We start from the raw sequence: 23,018 nt of genomic DNA on the forward strand, positions 1-23,018 counted from the left end.
TAGTTTGTGTTTATATTAGATTTTGTGTTGACATTAAAATGTATTTCTCAGACTACTGTTATTGTGGTCAGTAAAGATTTTTAGAATAGTCTGTTTGCATATTCAATATATATAAATATATTGCATATTAAGCGAACACAAATGGTATTCAGTGTACAAGTGCAAATTAGTTCAGTGAAGTTAAGTGTACTTTATTTTTATTTTTATGTAAGCTCTACATTGAGAGAAATGGGACATCCCTCAAGGGAAAAGCTGCATTAGTTGTCTTAGTTAATTATTCAAAACTGTGTCTTAGTTACTACTTCAAAGTTAAGTTTACATATAGTCTTAGCCAATGGAGATATTTTATCCAACTTAAGGAGGATTACAATTTGAATATTTTACCAAGACCTCCTAAATTATAATGCTTAGAAAAAAAGAAGAAAAAAAAAAAACAATCTTGCCAAAATGTGTTCCAATAAAGTTTTTTTTTCTTTTAAACTCTGAAATATTGAATGCCTTCCTTTTGAGCTGCGTTGGAATGTGTGCTCACATTCAAAATAGGATTTAATTAATTATTTAGATTTTCTTTACTCAAATTATTCTTTATGAGATTTTTATGCCTAAATTCAGTTGGAAATTGGAGAGAAACAAGATGGGGAGATAAATGGGAGAGTGGGATCGGAAATGACACAGACCAAATCACTGCAAGTCCAACGTGTCTATAAAGCATGTGCACTAATAGTTCAGACATTTCCATTATTTGTTTTCTAGTTTTTTAATGTGTTAATCTTAAAATTGAAATTTGAGAAAGGTTAAGAATGCAGAAAAGGGGCAGCCTATTTATAATCTTGCTTTGAGAGACCAAATCCATTTAGGTAATTGAATAGAGCATAAAGTGCAGCCAGGCTATTTTTCTCATGTTGGTCCTGTTCTTAAAGGGATAGTTCAACCAATAATGTCAAATTTCTCCGCATTTACTCACCCTTCTGGCATCCCAGATATTACTTCATTTCTTCTGCAGAACACAAATGGAGGTTTTTCGAAGAAGATCTCCGCTCTGTAGGTCTATACAATTCAAATGATTGGTGCCCAGCTCCAAAAATCACAAAGTCAGCATAAAAGTAAACCAATAGACTCCAATGGGTTAATCCATGTCTTCTGAGGTGATATGTGTTGGTGAAAAAGAGATCAATATTTAAGTTCTTTTTGCAATAAATCTGCTCTTTTCACATTCTTTTGTTTTTTAGGCAATTTGCATTTTTTTCTGCATATCGCCATCTACTGGCCTGGGCTGGTCACTTGCATTGAATGGACATAGAGGTAGACCGAGGACAGTTGTAACACTTTTAGATTTTGGCTATAGTGCACAAATAATGACCAGAAAAACATGCCATTCCTTTATTTGTCTATACTAACAAAATAAATGGCATAAAACATACACAGATACCTCCTATTTTCCACAATTAGTATATGTGAAGACCAGGAGTGCATTTATCCATCCTGCTGTAACACAACCCATGGACAATTTTAAGTAACACTCATTCGTAATGTGAAAAATAAGGCATATGGCCTACAGCTTAAAAACTTTAGGTTTTATAAACTGACGCATTTTATACTCTGTGATTGTTTTTAAATATTTCTAATGCTTGCATTTGTATAATTTCTAACACATCAGCAGGAACTACTCTCTTAGGTGTGTCTGTCTGTCTATCTATCTTAATTTAATCATTTGTTTTGCTGACCTATCTAAGCTTTCTGACTGAATAAAAGCTAACAAAACTCAAGAACAGCACTACTCAGCACGCGGCCCGCAGGCCCTCTGGCGATCTTTTGCAGCGGTAGTTCTGTGGATGGAAATGCCTTGTTGATGAGAGAGATCAACAGAGAATGGCCAGACTGTGTACAATTGTGGTAAGAAGAATATCATCTCAGAATGCTATTCTGAGATGCGTTGGCACTGTTTTGGCAGTACAAGTGGGACCTACACAATATTAGGCAGGTGCTTTTAATGTTGTGGCTGATCGGTGTATTTTTCCGCATCCTGTCACATCCGTATGAATTGTGAGGTGTCCATTTTCATGAGGATTTACGCTTGTTCTCTTCATTGCTAAATCACATTAGAGAGGAAATACAACTGCAAGAGCATGCTACAAATATAAAACAACAACATATAATATCTGATCATAGCTGATGTTGAGAGGGGCGGTCGGTCTGCGCGCGTTCATACACAGTCAATCAAATATGCGCGCTCACAATCTCACGTGAGAGTTCCTCAACACGGCGCGAATCTGTCCAGTCTCTTAAATAGCTTATTAGAGATATGTTCTTGTCATGACAACAGTATTTACAGGAAAACACAACAGTTTAACCTGCAGTGACAGTGTTGAGACGCCTTCAAATCTGTATTGTTTATGACTTGTTTTGGATATTTCAATCTTGTTTTTGAACACATCTCTGGAATATTATGGTGTTTGTTATTTGACAATCACAGTGACAACAGAAATGATCTATATCAGAAAACCGAACTGTCACACCCCTTATGTTTTAAATATTTCCTAAAAGGGATAGTTGACCCAATAATGAAAATGCTGTCATTATTTCCTCACACTCATGCCTTCGCAGATGTATATGACTTTCTTTATTCTACAGAACACAAATTAAGATTTTTAGAAGAATATCTCAGCTCTGTTGGTCCATACAATGCAAGTGAATGGTGTCCAGAACTTTGAAGCTCCAAAAAGCACATAAAGACAGCATAAACGTAATCCAAATGACAATGGTTGAATCTATGTCTTCAGAAGTAATATGATAGGTGTGGGTCTGAAACAGATCAATTCTTGTGAAGGTGATAAAATTATGACATAATTTTCATTTTTAGGAGAACTATCCCATTAACTAACATTCCAACATTTCTATTATAATAATGTAATTTTATAATATTTTATAATAAATATGTATAATTTTATATACAGCACTGTGCAAAAGTCTTCACAAAAGCATTTGTCTTAAGATGGTTATTTATATCTTCAGCTTTAGTGTGTCAATAGGAAATATAAATGTTTGACTCACAAACATAACTTTTGCAAATAGAAAAGATTAGAATAGAAGAACAGGGAGCCCTGCAACAGATGTCATGGCCCCCACAGAGCCCCAACTGAAAATTGTGCCAGTTTGAGATTACATAAAGAGACAGAAGCAATTGAGACCACCTAAATAGATAGAAGAACTGCAGTGAATTCTCCAAGAATCTTGGAACATCCTATCTGCCAACAACCAAGACAAACTGTATCCATGTGTACCAAGGAGAATTGGGGCTGATTTAGCTTTTTTATGTTTACTGGACTTTGTATGACATTAAGTGATAAATTAAAACTATTGATGTCAATATTTTTAAAGATATCCTCACTATGCTACATTCGCAAGTGCCTAAAACTTGTGCACAGTACTGTGTAATATATATATATATATATACAAATTGAAAATAGTGCGGTCCTTGAGGGTACAGGGATCCAGCTTTGTGGCCCCTGACCTTTCCCAAGTTGAGTAGCTCTGCTCTAGAAGAAGCACTGGCAACCATGTTCATGTAGTGGGACAAGTTTTAACACAGTGTAACATCAGTCCCCCGCTGATCACCTTACATGTTTGCCTGATTTACTCCGTGATCTTACATCCTAGGATGTGCCAAAATCCATTAATTGAAAGTAGAAAAATCAATAATTACAACAAGCAGAGTTTCCTTTCATGGTTATTCAGAAATAACTATTTAATCACAATGAAATTGGAATAAGAAAATAAAAACAATTACCCACCAAAAAGATGTTCTCTAATAATTTCACATAAATGTGGACCATGTTCTTCAAATTTGCCACAAAGAGACAGGATGCTAATGTGAATGCATACTGAAAATGAAAGTTCAAACTTACATTAGAAGGGCAATATTGTACTTTCCAAGCAAACTTCTACTCTTGTAGAAGAGTACTCCTGTTGTAACTGTACTCTGAGATATTGAGATATTCTAAAAATAATCTTCATTTGTGTACTACAGAAGAAAAAAAAAGTCATACACATCTGAGATGGCATGAGGGTGAGTAAACAAGGGGAGAATATTTATTTTGGGGTGTAATATCCCTTTACATTTACACATTTGGCACACGCTTTTATCCAAAGCGACTTACAGTGCACTTATTATGGGGACAATCCCCCGGAGCAACCTGGAGTTAAGTGCCTTACTTAAGGACACATCGGCTGTGGGGATCGAACCAGCAACCTTCTGATTAACAGTTATGTGCTTTAGCCCACTATGCCCACCACACCTTTAAGAAAATAACAATATGCAAAAAAGCACCCTCTAGTGGAAAAAAAATCGCCCCTCTGCAACAACCCAATCAACAAGTGGAAATGTACTTAATAATTTAGTGCACCCACAAGAGGTCACTGTTACATTTGTTTGTACTAAATATTTCTGCCTCAATGATCCTCACGCGCACCCAAAATAAAAATAAAATTCTGTGGAAGAGGGAGTATACCGTTTAACGATGATAAAAAATACGAATAAACTAATAATCCGTTTATCGATACGAAATAAAGTTGTTTAATAAAAAAAAATATACATTTAATTTGTTTTATTTAAAAGAAATCCTTCCTCTGATGTTGTGTGCCCTTTGTCGAATACAGAGTCGCCTATTAAAAACAAATGAAATGTGATAAACTATAAAAAGTGAATTTATTGTGTGTAAAACACGTGTTTCGATGAGCTAACAAAAAGTTCGTTTTGAAATAATAGTCTAACATTTCTTCCTAAATATTGCGTTTAACAGCATAACGTTAAATTACATAATGTGACTAAAAACCGATCTGAAATGTTTTCAGTGCTATGTAGTGGGTGGCGAGATCGATGTCCACCGAAAGCTATTTGCAATCTCCCGTGTGCCGCCGTTCGTGGGCGAGACACAGAGAGGAGAGAGGCTTATGGGTAAAGACCGCCGTAGTGTTGATGTCAGAGCAACGAACTCGAGCTGCCTGCTGGAATACCGAGGAACAGATCCGCGAAACTTGCGGACGAGTCGACCGGGTGTCGCTGAGGCGAGATGCGGGGACTCTCTTGGAAGGCGCTTGCGAGGAACTCAAAATAATTCTCTCTTGAAGAAAATGATATTCAAAGTCAAATAAGACGCGCTGGTTTCGTTTCACGTCGCAGTTTGTGGTCTGGGCGATTCAATAGATGCTCGGTTTCGAAAAACTGCGGGGTTGTTTATGAACTGGGACTCCGATTTGAAGTCGAGCTCAGCCAGTCCAGAGCGCCCGGGAGAGGGGCGACAAGAGGGGAGGGGTGAGAGAAGAAGAGAAGGGGGAGAGAGGAGGGGAGGAGAGGGGCGCACAGAAAACGCCCTGCTGCTGAATCCTCTCAAAATTAAAAACTTTATAGCGCCATTGACGGGACGATACTTCTATCTCATGAAGGGATGGGAAGTGTGATCCCGCTTAGTTGCTTAAAATAATCACGTCATACGTTGTTTTGGGGGAAGTTTGAACAATCACCAGTGTTCCCATTGGATTATTTTGTTCCGCTGTATTCTGGATAAGTCTGGGATACTTTTTTGGAGGGCGGCGAGTCGGAGGCTGTCTAGGCCCGCGGCCACGGCTCGACAACGAGAGAGAAGATATTGTATCTTTTTAATGTGAACCAGAAAAGTTGTCCAGATCGCACGTTTCATTGCTCAGACTGGCGCCAGGAGAAGGCAAACATGTCGCTGGGTGCGGAGAGAAGGATGGAAAACCGGCTGAGAAAACTGGAAGCCATGATCAAAGACCCGCGGTCTGCGATCAACTTGGAAAGTTTGCTGGTAAGTTTACCGTTTTTTTTCATTAATGTTTAATATGCCTCAAAGCTCCGTTGCCTCGGGGAAATAAAGAAATAGCACGCGAAGTCGGAGACGTTGCACTGCAGGAATGAACGTGTAAATGCAACAGTGTCAGAAACGGTCTGTTGAATTCCTGCATTTGGGCATGTGGATGTATATTTTATTTAAGTCGATATTTCTATTTAAATATCGTTCCCACTTTCTAGTTTCATTGTAAACAACCATAGGATAAGAACAAAGTCAAAATCTCCCTGTATAAAACTACATTATCCCATAGACTTGCCATATTTGAATAACTGTGCTGCGTCAAGTTCGGACTTCATCTGTTGCCTCACACCAAATATAGTAATATTGTTGGCCCGCAACATGACAATTTCGTAATTCCTCTTTCCTGCTGTTGCTGTTTTGTTTGGTTCTGGAAAGAGAGAATGCTGTTAACTGGCATGTTCGTGCAGGTTAAGTCATTTGACACACAGCCTACTTGGTACCAGCAGGACATTCCCGGATTGATCTTAACTTTGGAAAGTGTAAATTGAGATTTTTGTTAATAGATGCATTGTTCAGTGCCCCTCTGTATCGTGGGCTCATGCACAACATCACCTCTTGTCTAAACACCAAGTTTTCCAAGTGATATTAACTGGGTGAGCCCATCAGTCTTATTGATACAAAAAAAGGAAATTACATTCTGCATTAAGATGCCTACATTCAGTACCATTCAGATTTTGTGGGTGACATTATTTTCAGGACGCTTAAAGCTGAATTGTGTTATTTCTGTGCCATTAGGCACAGAAATAATCCTTGTTTTCAAACAGCTCTCTCCGAAAACTCCCCCCTGCTGCCATTGGATGAACAAACAGTTAGTCCCGCCTCAAACTCAAGCCATTGGTTGAATCAATATTGTTGTGTCGGGCAGGTGGGACAGTCAAACAAACAGGGCAATATATTTTTAGCACCATAGAGACACAGTGTTTACAGTTTGATGAAGTCAGCCTATGAATTGTTTACTTATCCAATTCTCAATACCTTAACGTATCTGACATTTTTCTTTTACATTTCCCATTGTTTTCAGTGATGATTTTCATTACCGTCTTTTTTAAATATATTACAGTAAAATATAATTGAAAATCAATGACAATACCAAGTACATCTATGATGTATAAACACTTTACAATTTAAATAATTAGCGTATATAAAAAAAAAAAATTCACATTGCGTTAATGAGAACGTCATAATGACCATTTTTTTCGGTAATGAGATTTGGAGGGTAAAATTTTTTAACTGCTATGAAAATAATATCCCAATATAATTCTTGCAAATTCAACCGATCTCCTCATTATTTGCGGTAACTTAATTGTTTTGAATTCTCCACAATAAAACCTAAATCTGAAGGAATCCCATCGCTTTCCTTTGTTTGATAGCAGCAAAACAAATGCTTGAAAAGCTTAAAGCAGTTGCAACATATCCAAATGCACAGCTGCCATTGTATCGTCTCCATGGTAACAGTGTAAGCATCTACATCTCATTTCCTCCATGTTTTGCGTTCTCTATCAAAATCCTTGTCTACATTTTTGCGGGACCGCAGACAGCACACATACAGTTGAAGTCAGATGTTTACATACACCTTAACTAAATACATTTAAACTCAGTTTTTCACAATTCCTGACATTTAATGGTAGAAAACATTCTCTGCCTTTATTTTAAGAATGTGAAATGTCAGAATAATAGTAGAGAGGATGATTTATTTCAGCTTGTATTTCTTTCATCACATTCCCAGTGGGTCAGAAGTTTACATACACTTTGTATTTGATAGAATTTCCTTTAAATTGTTTAACTTGGGTCAAATCTTTTAGGAAGACTTCCACAAGCTTCTCACATTAAGTTGCTGTAATTTTGGCCCATTCCTCTAGACAGAACTGGTGTAACTGTGTCAGGTTTGTAGACCCCTTTGCTCGCACACACCTTTTCAGTTCTGCCCACAAATTCGGATTGAGGTCAGGGCTTTGTGATGGCCACTCCAATACCTTGACTTTGTTGTCCTTAAGCCATTTTTCCACTATTTTGGAGGTATGCTTGGGGTCATTGTCCATTTTGAAGACCCATTTGTGACAAGCTTTAACTTCCTGGCTGATGTCTTGAAATTTTGCTTAAATATATCCACATAATTTTCCTTCCTCATGATGCCATCTATTTTGTGAAGTGACCCAGTCCTTCCTGCAGCAAAGCACCCCCACAACATGATGCTGCCACCCCCATGCTTCACGGTTGGGATGGTGTTTTTCGACTCGCAAGCCTCACCCTTTTTCTTCCAAACATAACAAAGGTTATTATGACCAAACAGTTACATTTTGGTTTCATCAGACCAGAGGAAATTTCTCCAAATAGTAAGATCTTTGTTCCTATGTGCACTTGCAAACTGTAGTCTGGCTTTTTTTTATGGTGGTTTTGGAGCAGTGGTTTCTTCCTTGCTGAGAAGCCTTTCAGGTTATGTTGATATAGGACTGGTTTTACTGTAGATATAGATACTTGCCTACCTGTTTCCTCCAGCATCCTCACAAGGTCCTTTTGCTGTTGTTGTGGGATTGATTTGCACTTTTCGCACCAAACTACATTAATCTCTAGGAGACTGTGAATGTGTCTCCTTCCTGAGCGGTATGATGGCCTATGGTGTTTATACTTGCATAGTGTTGTTTGTACAGATGAACATGGTACCTTCAGGCATTTTGAAATTGCTCCCAAGAATGAACAAGACTTGTGGAGGTCCAAAATTCTTGCTGATTTCTTTTGATTTTCCCATGATGTCAAGCAAAGAGGGCACTGAGTTTGAAGGTGGGCCTTAAAATACATCCACAGGTACACCTTCAATTCAGTACATCTCCTAGAAGCTAATTGTCTGAAGGCTTGACATAATTTTATGCAATTTTCCAAGCTGATTAAAGGCCCAGTTAACTTGGTGTATGTAAACTTTTGACCCACTGGAATAGTGATATAGTAAATTAAAAGTGAAACAATCTCTCTGTAAACAATTGTTGGAAAAATTACTTGTGTCATTCACAAAGTCCTAAACGACTTGCTAAAACTATAGTTTTCTAATATTAAATCTGTGGAGTGGTTAAAAAATGAGTTTTAGTGACTTCAGCTGTACATCACAACTAGCATTTAATCTTCACCCTGAGTGTTGCGTTTGAGACACAAAAACCATGTTTATAAGAAGAATCCCTAACATTCTCTTAAAAACCCCATTAGTTGTGTAGTAAAATGTGATTCGAATTTGAAGTGCTTAATACAGTAGACTACGAATCTGAAAATGGCAGCTTATGCTGAATTCTTATATGCTGAAAATAAATGTTCATAAAAGTGTTTTACTGATATAAAAGGGTCACATATATGCAACATATATTTAAAAATATGACAAAAATGGCCATTTTCACATGGAACATTTTTTTTTTGAAACACCTGTGGAATTAAAATTTGTCCATAAATGCTTAAATATATTAACTGTATTTGTTCATATTTGGCCATATATCAGATTTCGATATCAGACGATGTAATAATTGTAACGGGAGGATAATTGAATCCTCATTTGAGTTTTTAGTTTACAGATTTATTGCACATCTATTTTAAAATTGGATATGTTTTCTTGCATTGTCTGTGGCAGAAAATGTTTGTACAAAAATAATTAAGGCTCTTCCAATACCCACAGGTTTCTATTAAATGTATGGTATGTTTGTGTAATTTTATTTATTTTTTTGCTTGATAACTGCATATTCAGTTATTGTGAAACTAAAACATTTGCATGTATTTGCATTTACAATGTAATTATCACAATTAGAGGTGTGTAATGATGATGTGTGATTTTTTCTGCAAAACAACCCATTAAATGCTGCAAATTGCATTGTAAAACTGAGAAAAGCTGCAGCAAAATCAGTCATTTTGGTCCGCAAAAATCAGGAAAAAGTGATTTGTTTCACAAAATACTGGCGGGAATGTTTAATTTCCCTGAAGTAGGCTTTAGACAAAATACAATTTCTTATTAGTTTCTTTTTTCAGATTGACACTTTTTATTGATTCATTCATTGATTCAACATATATTCATAGAATCAACTATAACCCCCATTATTCCCTTTCCCCCTCCCAATCCACAACCCCACCCTGTCCCCCAACAATATCCCTGTGGTCACAACTTGAGTTACACAGACAAAAAAAAGAAATATATATATAAATAATCACACACATATAAAATTGCACAGCTCTCTCCACAGCCACTCCCCGAGAGCCCTCCAAAAGCCCTCCCATTTTTGTATTAGACAAATCTAAGTTGCCTATCCTTCTACATGACATCTCCTCAAATGCCACTATCCTGCCCATCTCTGTGCACCACTCTTGAGGTTGTTCTCTTAAGTCAACTTCCATCCCCTACAAATGATCTGTCTACCTATCATAACACTGGCTAGGACCCAATTTTTTATGCATTTGTCCCCTATATTAATTACTTGCCTAAAATACAGAGTCTGGGGCAAAATGAAATTTGAGCACCCAAAATGTCACACATAAAACTCTGAACCCTCAACCAAAATTTTTGGATCTTAACACACCACCAAAAAACAAGGGTTGTGTCCCCATCTTCTGATTGGCATCACTAGCAGGTGGGTGTGTCTTTAAGACCAAGCCTAAACAATCTAGAAGGGGTCCAACAGAATCAATCTTATTAGTTTCTTTTGATTCTGAAGTAAAAAAGGACCAAGACATTTTCTTGACAGGTTTCGAGAGAATCACCCCAGTCAGTTTATTGATGGTACATGTGTGCAAGTGTGTGGGATTTGGAAACGATAATTGTGTTTCTGACCTAGCTATACTTTTGCGGACAAAATAGACGAAAAGTGTTCCCAGAAGTACAAAATCTTTTTTTGGGGTTGTGATTAGGGTTTGTCTGAAGTGATTCTAAATAGCTTTATTTCAGAAGAACAAAAATCAGTGGTAAGTCCCCATTTAGGCAGTTAAGATTATGTATTCGTGTTTCATAGCAGATACACGATTGGATGTGAAAACCCCACAGTTCACAGATTCACAGTTTTTGGGAAGAAACATTTGGCACATCACACGGGTCAGAAATGTGTGTTGCTATCGCTGGCAACACATATCTAAACTCTATGTTAAATGACCTGTCTGATCTGTATAGCTGATTAAAAAGTTAATATTGTACATAACCAAATGATACTCGACAGAGGCTTGATAGACCATAATACTACTCTCTATCTGTATCTCGGCCAAAGTGTAGTGTAAACTCTGAGCAGATGAGAGATAGACAGATATGGGCCATCCTTTCTGAGATAAACAATGTATATGTTCATCAAACGTGTGTTGTCCTGAAAGTGTTGGTGACAGATTGCGAGTTTCTCCACAGCTGAAGAATGTGTGTGTTTCCTGTGAAGGAGATGAGCAGAAAAGTGGAAAGCAGTGAGTGGGAGTGAACAGGCCTCACTTTCCTTCTTTCTGTTTTTCTATTTTTCTGCCATTTATAGCTTAAGTCACTCTCCGGTTTAGCTCAGGGCAGGAGATGGCTCTGTGCGAGTGTGTTCAGCTGTAATGAGATGCTGAGACTCTTCTAGTAAATGCAGTGCTTGGATAGAACAATTCCCTCTGTGCAGTATTTGAATTTACTTAAATCAAGTAAATTTTTACACAAACAAAATACACTCTGTACCAAAACTCTGTGTCTGCCTCCATGTCTGCCTGTATTTCTCTCTTTGGTTCTCCACCTCTCATGAACTTATTTAACTTTTCATTAACTCTAGTTTAAGCTGATTGCTGTCGATTATTCAAAATAATGCGCTTGTTTCCAGGCCTTTAAACCGAGCATTTCACCCTGGGATCATTCAGGCTTTGGCCACTGTGTTTGTGTGTGTGTGGCAGTGTGATGCCAAGTGAATTCATCAAGAATTTTTGGAATTTCACAGGTGAGTTTCCAAAGGCATTGTTTGGTATTTTCTTAGTAATGTAAGCCTCAGTTTTGACCTTGGTATGTGCCCTTAGTGCCATAATGCCACTCTGCTGCGGCACTACCTGGCCCAATATGACCCGCACTTTAGACCCACAAAACTGCTGCCCGAGAGCTACTCACAGCAGACCTTGAATCAACTCTGCAAACGAAGTTGGGGTCCATCTGATTTCAGATATGCAGTATTCTAAACCAGATGAAACCTGTTGCACTGAAAGTTCTGCAACCCCCATTTTGTTGTTTGTAGATTTAGTTAGATCTCTTTAGTTTGCCGAGGTCTAACATTGCCCTTCAACAAGTGTTCCCTGCAATAATCCATTCCAGGTGTATTTCTTCACTTCACCTTAACATGTAATATTCCTACTAAATATTGAGGACAGCTTTTGGAAAAGGAGCTACATTTTTGCAAACTTAGTCATTAGCTGAACTGAACTGCTTCCTCTGGAATAAAGTGATACTTCAAAATTCCTAACTGTGTTGGTCACAAACTATTGCATTCTTTAAGAAATTATTTTTTTAGAGCAAAATTATGTGGTATATGCTCCTTTTAAGATGGCCAGGTGGCAGCGTGGCCTGAGAAAAAAGGCAAAGGTCAGGCTCAGAAGAGACGGTTAATGAATAACTTGTCCATCATTTATTCAGAGACTGTCAGACAGGCAATGCTTACATGGAGAATTCTAGCTCACATAAATCCTGGTCAACAGCTTACACAAACCCAATCACAACACCAAATTTCTCTTCTTAATTCCTAGAAATCAACTCCGTATTGGTCATGGTGGAACATTTCTTAGCAGTTGTGAGGTGTTTTTTAGCTGCTTGGTTTGCAACCCTGAATGGGTCTGGCTAAGATAATCGGCAGTCACGCTGCAGGCTGGAATGTTGATGGGCCTTATCTCTGTTCACTTCTTCCCTTGAGGTGTGTGTGGATAGCGTCTGCTTATATAGCTTGTGTAGTTTGTGTGGTTGCGGTAGGTAAGAGATGCTGACCACAGTGTTCAAATTCCACCCCTATTCCAAACACACACATTAGACACAAGTTCTGTAATATAAAACTTGCAAATAAACCACCGTGAAAAGCAACCCATGCACCTCTAGACTAAAACAAAAAGACATTGGATCTTGCCAGAGCGGTCTTTGAATCCTCACCCTTGTTGTAATTGAATCTATCTGCTGTTGTTTAACTGAGATGAGCATAGGGCTGGGTTATAAAACAATATAGATATTTATTGGAGGAACAAATCCTCTATTGATGATAAACTCTTGAGTAATTATAAATATTAAGCCTATGTTTTACATTTAGACTATGATCTGGTACGTGTTGCTAAAAATGCAAGCAGGTCAGCAATGTTTTACTGACAACTGGTTAACTAAATGTATTCAGCCAGTTTAGAAGTATTAGCTGGCTAGCGGCTACGTAGCCCTGATGTTATTTAAACTAGTAATGAGGCTAGGTACCTGTTAGCTAGCAGCTAACTGACTTGTTTAATATCACTGTATGAAACAAGACAGCACTGATAAAGCAATGTAGCTTATTGACTGAGCACATTAAGAACTCTTACATAACACCATTGCTGTTTATTTATGGACTATTTATGGATTATTTTTTTGTAATGGTTATTGGTGGTTGGCATTCCAGCTCATGGTACATTAATGCTATCTATTGAGTTGGAGTGTAGAGCAAGAAAGTCTTTCAGTGGAGTTAAACGTGTGCTGAAGACATTGAAATTGGAGAGATAAAAAAAAAATATATGTTTTCATTCATTCATTAGAGTCATACAAACATGTGTAATGTATTTCCTTTTCCTTTAATGGTATAAAATGTATATTATAGTTAGGGCTGGGCGATTCATCGAATACCCACAATATAATCGTGATGATTGACAGATCTGATTTTCTCGCAATTCTAAGCATTAGTAACAACTATTAAGTTATTATACAAATCTACAAACGAGGAACAGTAAAGGAGAGTTTGACTGTGGTTCACAAGTTATTAATATCTCGTTAATTATCAAGATATATATATTGAATATTGTCAATTTTTATATATAAAATGTATTTATTTACATACTGTGTGTGTATATAATATATATATTAGTTTTGATATTGTTAGTGGTGTTGTTTTTATTAGAGTTCTTTGCTTCAGCTGTTGGACAGTTTTGTATGGTAAAACCATCTTGGAGTTGCGTATTTAAAATCATCTCTTTTAAAGCATCTTTGCTGTAGCCATACACATTCAGACCAACCTCCTTGGCTGTTGCGTCATGTTTCATGCTTCTTTTTTTTTTTTTATTATGTAAAAAATTCTCATTTAATAACAGGATTTTTTTTTCTTGAGACCCTTGCATTCTGTTCTATTCTCTTGCCCTTTTTTAATGTAAGACACATGGGATCAGGTGAACCCTAAACCAGCCTATCTATACAGGGCCTTCTGAAGAGCTATTTGTTGATTCATCATTCAAACAAACCACTGACAATTTTTTGTCAATTTTAAAAGTTTTGCACATTGCTATTAATAGAGCCGTAGATGATTGGTCCAACCGGCAACACAAACACACACTTCTGTAAAAGCTGTTGTTTTTGTAACGTTTACCCAGGAACATCTGGGATAAGCAGATGTCCAGCTGGACCCTGATACATTTGTTATTTGGTTTCATTGTTGAATCTTGTCAGTCCGCAGTAGGTTTAATCTCATCTGGAGAGGGTCTCTTCTAGGGGTCGACCTGGCCGATAATCAGATCCGATATTCATAATTTTTCTAATTATCAGAATCATTATTTTGTGTGATCTGATTGCCGTAAATTTTAACTCCGTTGGCTCTGACGCCACTGCCTCTCTCTGAAAGGTTACAGTTTGTAGCCTGGCTCAATGTCCAGCCCACAGTTTATCAGATTGGTTATCTGTCACGAGCAAATGGCCTATCAACGCTACTCCGAATTTGTGAGTGAGAGGTGGGAAGAGGAAAGTAGTGAGAGAAAGATTAATCACCAAGTAGACGAGCTGGTTTCAAAGGTAAGAATGTAGATACTGAAATTGCAATAAACATCACAATACTTAATGGCAGCTGTCACCAATTAGTGAGACATCATGACAGAGCAGCGCGACAAAACAGTGGAGCTGTTTACACAGCAGGCTCTCTGGGGCGTAGATAGCACTGAACTTTCAGCGCTATATTTTTTGTTATTTTTGTCTTTCACCAAACACACTTCAATAATGCCCTCCGCGTGCGCTGCATCTTTCCCCCAGCCAGGGACATGAGTTGCAGATGCAGTTGTTTCAACGACATTAGACCAATACGGCGAAATACTGCGAGCAGCAACATAGATGGGCGGCAGATATATGGACTGATTTAACAGAGTACTCTCCCGTATGAGTTTGTGTTTTTACATCTTATAGCTGATGATGGCATTTTTAGTAGTAGTTAACCAACATTAGGAGGTGTAGCAAACGTATTTATTATTTTTATATATTTAAAGTTTCAGTTCAAAATAAATGCTGCTAGGAGCTCCCTCCACTTTATATATATAAAAAAAAAGTTATGTTGTGTTCTAGTATTTGTCAAAAGATAATGGTAAAATGTTCTGTTTTGCAGTATTTCATAAAATAAAAAATTATATTCATTTAAAGGATGTTTTGTGTTGGAGTTGCATTATGTGTTGGAGTTGTGCAAATGTATATCGCCCCCAAATATCGGTTATCAATCTCCTTGATTACTAATAATTGTTATTGGTATCGGCCCTGAAAAGACCCCTAGTCTGTTCTGTTGCAGGAGAGGAGATGTGATTTCATAGGTCTAGCATCAATGCTGTTGCTTTCCAGCATCTAACACAGTGTTGGATAATGAATCTGAGCGACTGCTGTGCTGAACAGCAGTCCTAAAAGACTTCTAAACTTCCTGTGTCTTGTGTTGGTAGAGCTACGTACATTGTTTATGTCTTTTAGCAGCCACTGCTGTTTTGGTTCTACTTCTCGGACGGAGAGAATCATTGAAGCTCTTTCAAAAGACCTGGTCCACTTCTGCAGCGTGTGCATGTGGAGACAATGGTCAAGGTAACTTTGGCTGGATATATTTTATATGTTTTCCGCATGCTCGGCCCGGACCGGTCACGTCTTTCCGATTCCAAGCCGGTCCGTTTTGTTGCCAGTGGCGCAAGCAATAACGTCACAGCCGCACGTAAACATGTCATTGGCGTGGAAGATCTTCACTGTGAGTGAAGAATACATAAAGTTCACAATTTGTAATCATTTTAAGGCTAAAGTAAACCGCGGGGGAACCACCACAATAACGTTCGGAACAAAAAACCTAATTAGACACTTAAAACACCATCACCATTAGACACTTAAAACACCATTCTAAAAAAAGAAGCTAAAAAAGTGAAAGCGCCTAAAGCTAGCCAGAGCTCAGAGCCAGCCACAAGTCAGCAGCCTCTCCTATCTTTCCTTGGTATGAACAGCGAAAAGACCAAAGCAATTAAGAGGAAAATTATGGAATTCATGGCCCTGGATGACCAGCCGTTCTCCTTAGTTGAGGACAGAGGGTTCAGAAATCTGATACATTTCCTCGATACAGAGTAGGTGGTACTTTTCCGACGTCGCTTTGCCCGAGTTGTTTAATCTCGTGTCATGTCACACACGCAGTCTGTTACAAGCATACATGTCAACATTTGGGTACACAAATCCGGGAGAGGGGAAGGGGGGGGTGCTGGATGGCAGAGGCAGGCGTTGTGATTTAATGTGCTGAGTATCGTACTTTTTCCCACCATGTCCGATATTAAAATCAGTGCAACACACATTGCAAAAGGCGTGGGTATTGTTGATATGGCTTCGGGATATGAAATTAAATTCTTCCATCCAGCTGTTGTTAAATTTACATGTGTGTGTTTATATATATATATATATATATATATATATATATATATATATATATATATATATATATATATTTATATATTTATTTATTTATTTATTTTTTTTTTTCACTGGTGGTTTGGGCATCTGGTAAGTATGCCCCCTGGCCGCCTCCCTAGGGAGGTGTTTCAGGCACGTCCAGCTGGGAGGAGGCCTCGGGGAAGACCCAGGACTAGGTGGAGAGATTACATCGCCACACTGGCCTGGGAACGCCTCGGGGTCCCCCAGTCAGAGTTGGTTAATGTGGCTCGGGATAGGGAAGTTTGGGGCCCCCTGCTGGAGCAGCTGCCCCTGCGACCCGACTTCGGATAAGCGGTTGAAGATGGATGGATGGATGGATGGTAGATTGGAGGAGTCTTCTCCTCCAATCTACCAGTGATGCTTGATTCAACTTCCCGCGTCTACTTCCTGCGCAGATTTCAACAGAGCAGCTGGGTTTTGGTTGCCAGGTTGAGGTCACAAATTATTAGAAATTTGTATGATGTGTTGAATGTGTGAGAAGGATGCGTTTCATACAAGATCTGGCAACTGGACAACCTTGGAATAATATAGTGATGTGATTATTCATATAACGTGGTTTGGGCCATACAAATAACGGGAGTTTCCCAGGAGAAATAACAAAATATGAGAGGGGTGGGAGATGGGTGTGAAATACGGGAGACTGTTGAGAGTGTTGACAGGTATGGTTACAAGCCGATCCCGAAACAGCAATCAGTTTTACAACTGATATTTGGACATCTAACGTAAGCTTAATGTCAATGTTGAGCGTATTGGACACTTCAGTTTTGTTCATAGGTTTGTAATCTTTGGAATTGTTTTGTTAGACGAGTAGAAAATTAGAAAAATGTCCATTTATAAAAATAGTGGAAAATGACATCTGTTTTGACAACTCATTTGCAGTTAATTGTTATTTCTACCTCTTTCCAGTCACAGAGCACTTTATTTTGAGAGTTGTTTAAGTGAGAGAAGATCCTGTATACTTAGTTCAGTTTGGGGGAAATTGTAATGTTTAATAATTTATTTTATTATGAAAATAAAATTTTGCATTGAAGAAAGGTAGATTTTGTTTGTATATGCGGTCAATAATAGTTCTTAGAAAGAAAATCGGAATCGGAAAAAATCGGTATTGGCAGGTCACACTAGCAAAAAAATCGGAACTCTGAATCGGCCAAGAAAATTGCAATCGGTGCTTCACTACTGATTATATTATTTAATTATCATATATAAATGAAGCACAAGAGAGAAAAAAGGAGAGCGGAAAAAAAAAAGTCAACTGAAGTCTTCTTTTTAAATGTGATATAAGATTGACATTTGTAAATATGATATACATTTCCCCTCACATAAATACATTGTATATTTAATATACAATTTAAACAATGTGCCCTCTCATGATCCCCAGATTTATATATTTTACAGTGATCTTAAGTTTCTTTTCCACATAACTACCTCATAACATAAATTTTGGAAAACGTTAGTCCAAAAAATATAAAATGGACTGTATTGTACTGTTCTTGCACTTGTCTTCTGAAGCAAATGATCGGCCTAAAACCGAAAACTCGGGCAACATTTTCATAAGGTTGGCATTAACATGAAATTATGATTTACTACTGATGATTAACTTATTTATCAACTTTGCAGCAAAACCTCTTCTGAGTGCACAGTTTTATAAGCTGACTATAACAATTTGAATGCCCCATAACCATCTGAATATAAATATGCACAAATACAGAAGTACATATTTTTTTTTTTTTTTTTCAAAACAACTAATTTAAGACAAATGGTAAGCAGTTTCCATCCTTCACTTGTTAACATAACCATTTGAACAGCTAATGTTAGCATCCTTTCTATCTTGTCGGCAATGCAGTTCTCCAGTACAGCAATTAGTTACAAACATTAGAATTATCAAACCACCTTCTATTAAATGTTGGTTGTCTTAAAAAATTTATTTATTATACCATGACTATCTGAAATAATAATCTGTACTATATACATACCTTGGCTTTTCTCTGTCTGTGTTTTAAATTAGCTTCTGAAGTGTTCAAGTGTCTCTGCATAGCCTAGTCATGTGACGCAACAAATTCCACAAGGTGTCAGTGATTGGTTTTATTTAACCTCTAGAGCATTTCAGGTCAAGGAGTACCCCTTGGTATGTAGAGAGATGGAGCAGGGACCCCTGTTGCATATTGTCTGAACATTTTTGTTGTATTTTATGCCTATAAAAATGTGTATGGTACCATATTATTGTATGTACATATTTTATGTTTACATTGCAAAGCCATTAAATTAATCATTAAATTAAGTATAGCAGAAGTCTGCAACCTTTTTTACACAAAGTGCTATTTTTTATTTTCCTTTTTAATCACTGTGCCACACCTCCTACAAAAAACAAAAAAAGTTACAAATAGGCACATAAACAGACAGACAAACAGAAAGACAGATTGTCCATGCAGAAAAAAAATTAACTTTTATAAGGTTACTGATAGGCCTATACCTACAGTCTTCATCATGTTATTGATCGATTTTATACATGCGTTTCAAAATTATAGTTATTTTCCATAGGTTGAAAACGTAATGAGGACAAAATTACTGCATACACCTTTAGTTATGTTGATTTGACAGTCACCTTCAGTGTAGCCTATGGCAGCTTGATAATCACAGTTGTAACTATATACAGTGCATCCAGAAAGTATTCACAGCGCTTCGCTTTTTCCACATTTTGTTGTTACAGCCTTATTCCAAAATGGATTAAATTCAATTAATTATTTTCCTAAAAATTCTACAAAGAATACCCCATAATGACAATGTGAAAGACGTTTGTTTGAAATCTTTGCAAATGTATTTAAAAAAAAAATAAATAAAAAATCACATGTACATGAGTATTCACAGCCTTTGCCCTGACACTCAAAATTGAGCTCAGGTGCATCCTGTTTCCACTGATCATTCTTGAGATGTTTCTACAACTTGATTAGAGTCCACCTGTGGTAAATTCAGTTGATTGGACATGATTTGGAAAGGCGTACACCTGTCTGGATAAGGTCCCACAGTTAACAGTGCATGTCAGAGCACAAACCAAGCCATGAAGTCCAAGGAATTGTCTGTAGACCTCTGAGACAGGATTGTATCGAGGCACAGATCTGGGGAAGGGTATAGAAAAATGTCTGCAGCATTGAAGGTCTCAATGAGCACAGCTGCCTTCCTCATCCGTAAATGGAAGAAGTTTGGAACCACCAGGACTCGTCCTAGAGCTGGCCGCCCGGCCAAACTGAGCGATCGGGGGAGAAGGGCCTTAGTCAGGGAGGTGCCTGAGTGGCAAGCGTCATGTCTGGAGGAAACCAGGCACCGCTAATCACCTGACCAATACCATTCCTACAGTGAAGCATGGTGGTGGCAGCATCATGCTGTGGGAATGTATTTCAGCGGCAGGAACTGGGAGACTAGTCAGGATCGAGGGAAAGATGAATGCAGCAATGTACAGAGACATCCTTGATGAAAAACTGCTCCAGAGTGCTCTGAACCTCAGACTGGGGTGAAGGTTCATCTTCCAACAGGACAACGACCCTAAGCACACAGCCAAGATAACAAAGGAGTGGCTATGGGACAACTCTGTGAATGTCATTGAGTGACCCAGCCAGAGCCCAGACTTGAACCCGATTGAACATCTCTGGAGAGAACTGAAAATGGCTGTGCAGCGACGCTCCCCATCCAACCTGATTGTGCTTGAGAGGTCCTGCAAAGAAGAATGTGAGAAACTGCCTAAAAATAGGTGTGTCAAGCTTGTAGCATCATACACAAAAAGACTTGAGGCTGTAATTGGTGCCAAAGGCACTTCAACAATGTATTGAGCAAAGGCTTGTATACTTATGTAGATGTGATTTAAAAAATAAACCATTTTGTTTTTAACTAAATTTGCAAAGATTTCAAACAAACTTCTTTCACATTGTCATTATGGGGTATTGTTTGTAGAATTTTGAGGAAAATAATGAATTTAATCAATTTTGGAATAAGGCTGTAACATAACAAAATGTGGAAAAAGTGAAGCGCTGTGAATACTTTCTGGATGCACTGTATTTAGACATGTTACACATAGGTCTATGCTGTATATTAAGTAAGTATAGGCCGTTGTTCTGAAAGCAAAAAGCAACTAATAATACAAGAAACTGTAGGCTAACATTTGCACACCGCGAAAACGCATAGCAGATGCGTTTACTTACGCAGCCCTCTACTGCAGCGGTGCTTAACATTTGCGTTATGAGCGGCTTATAATGAGCATGGGCGATGGGCTAATTATGTTGAACTTTAACAATGTTCGGCATTCCATTAAGTTCATTAAATAAAACCGGATGCACGAATATGAGGAAGTATTACTGCAAGAGGAAGATTTGGCATGCAGGTTGGAGGGGCTTCAGAATGTGGATGGACTAAAATACATACTCCTCTCTCACCAGGGACGTGGCAGCGGGAGGCGATCGTTTGTGTTCTGCGACTACTACGGAGCCCATGAATAACATATAATGTGCAAGTAAGGGAAGCCAGTGAAGTTTCTGGTGCCTCCTATGGAGTTGGTGCCCTACGCAAAATGCGTAATATGCGTATAGGGAGCGGTGGTACTGTCTCTCACTTGCTTGCGAGTGATTATTACGAGTGCCGGTGCAGGATCAAACAGTAATTTGCGGATCCTTCAGCGGCACCACTGCGGACCCCTAGGGGTCACATACCCCCTTTTGAAGACTCTTGCTCTAGAGGATTTTATCATACTGTAGAACCAAGGAGTTCCAATTGTAGAAACCTCAAGCGCTGGCCACGGTGGAATAAAAAGACAACAACAGCAAAAAACATTCAGAAACTATCGCATTGTTTTTTCCGATAGCAAAAAAGGTCAACTATCGATGCCATTTAATTGGAAAACCGACATATCGGTTGACATCTTATTTTGCGCTTAGCCAAGCAGTGTTATCATTTTCCTGGAGCTTCTGAGTAATTAGGAACAGAGCATTAATGGCTCAGGTAAAAGTATCTTAGTTGACAGTATGTGATGCACATACTGGATTCGGTGTGCCTTGATGCCTACCTACCTCTGTATACAGCCCTAGAAGGCAGAATTTTTCACCTTTCCGATGCATCCTGAGTCCCCATGATCAAAGACAGCAGGATAAGTGGGCGGTTTCCCCTTGCTGCAGAGCTTCATTCTGTAAACACTGGAATCAACCACATCACAAACGGCCTAACAGTGGTTTCAGAAGTACCGTTTTATTATGTAACCTGTGAGTGCTTTACAAATATGTTTCTATTTTACAAATATGTTTCTGTATTCAGCTAAGCAATCTGTGAACAAATGGTTCTTTGTTTATTGCAGCTTCATGCCTCATGCCTTTGTTGAAATGTAGTCCAGTCCAAGCCGCAATGAACTTTTTCTTGCTTTGCTCTCATGTCTTTGTTTGTCAGGACCACAACAACTGGTATTACTAAAAGGATCATGGAATGAGGAATCATATTTTGACATGTAAGAGGTCATTGTACTATTAAAACATACTGTAAGTTTCAGAACTTAAAACTTCCTTTCTCAAACAAGGGTAGTCATAAAAGCCTATCTACTGTCATGTATGTGCCATTATATTAGATGCTATGCCCCTCAATGCCTTAGTTTTTATAAAATGAAAACATTATGACTGATGAAAAATAGACAGAAAATATCTCAAAAGAATATATACTTTTTTCATGTAAAATGGACATCAATCACGTTTAAATTGCAGAGAATATATGTATGATGACGCCAGGCAATTTGCACCCACTTCATAACCCCACTTGCCCCATGGCTGCATTTGATTATCCCTGACTCCACAACATACTTTAAGTTCTGAGGTACTTCAACTCTGAAAGTTGTACTATTGTTACTGTAGTTTGCTTTATACCAATGAAAAGATTAAGATTTTAAAGGGTTAGTTCAACCAAAAATTTAAATTCTCATGATTTACATGCCTTTAAACCATTCCATATGTATATGTCTTTTCTTCTTCAGCAGAAGCGAAGTAAAGATTTTAGCTCTTTTTGTTCATACAATGTACTTTAAGTAAACTGGTGCCATCAGGCTGCTGGCTATTTGAAGGTTTAAAAAGTCATATTTAGGCAGCATACAGTAATCCACATGAATGTCCATTCGATCAATGAATGTCTTCTGAAGCAAACGATAGGTTGGCGTAAGAAACAAATCGATAATGAAAACATTTTTAACTTTAAATCGTTGCTTCTGGCCAGCTGTGGAATGCATTTTTAAATGA

At 38.0% G+C, this 23,018-nt stretch overlaps 1 protein-coding gene across 1 annotated transcript in view; it reads left to right on the plus strand.

The window, feature by feature from the left end:
* The first annotated feature begins 4,949 nt into the window (after positions 1 to 4,949).
* Positions 4,950 to 23,018, plus strand: part of LOC127617702 (rho-associated protein kinase 2-like) — a 74,982-nt gene continuing 56,913 nt past the window's right edge. Inside the window, exon 1 of the mRNA XM_052089757.1 lies at positions 4,950 to 5,825. Coding sequence (XP_051945717.1) covers positions 5,727 to 5,825 — 99 coding nt within the window. The 5' untranslated portion in view covers positions 4,950 to 5,726. The remainder of the gene's footprint in view (positions 5,826 to 23,018) is intronic.

Source organism: Xyrauchen texanus, chromosome 24 (genome assembly GCF_025860055.1).
Source record: "Xyrauchen texanus isolate HMW12.3.18 chromosome 24, RBS_HiC_50CHRs, whole genome shotgun sequence".
NCBI classification, from domain to species: Eukaryota; Metazoa; Chordata; class Actinopteri; order Cypriniformes; family Catostomidae; genus Xyrauchen; species Xyrauchen texanus.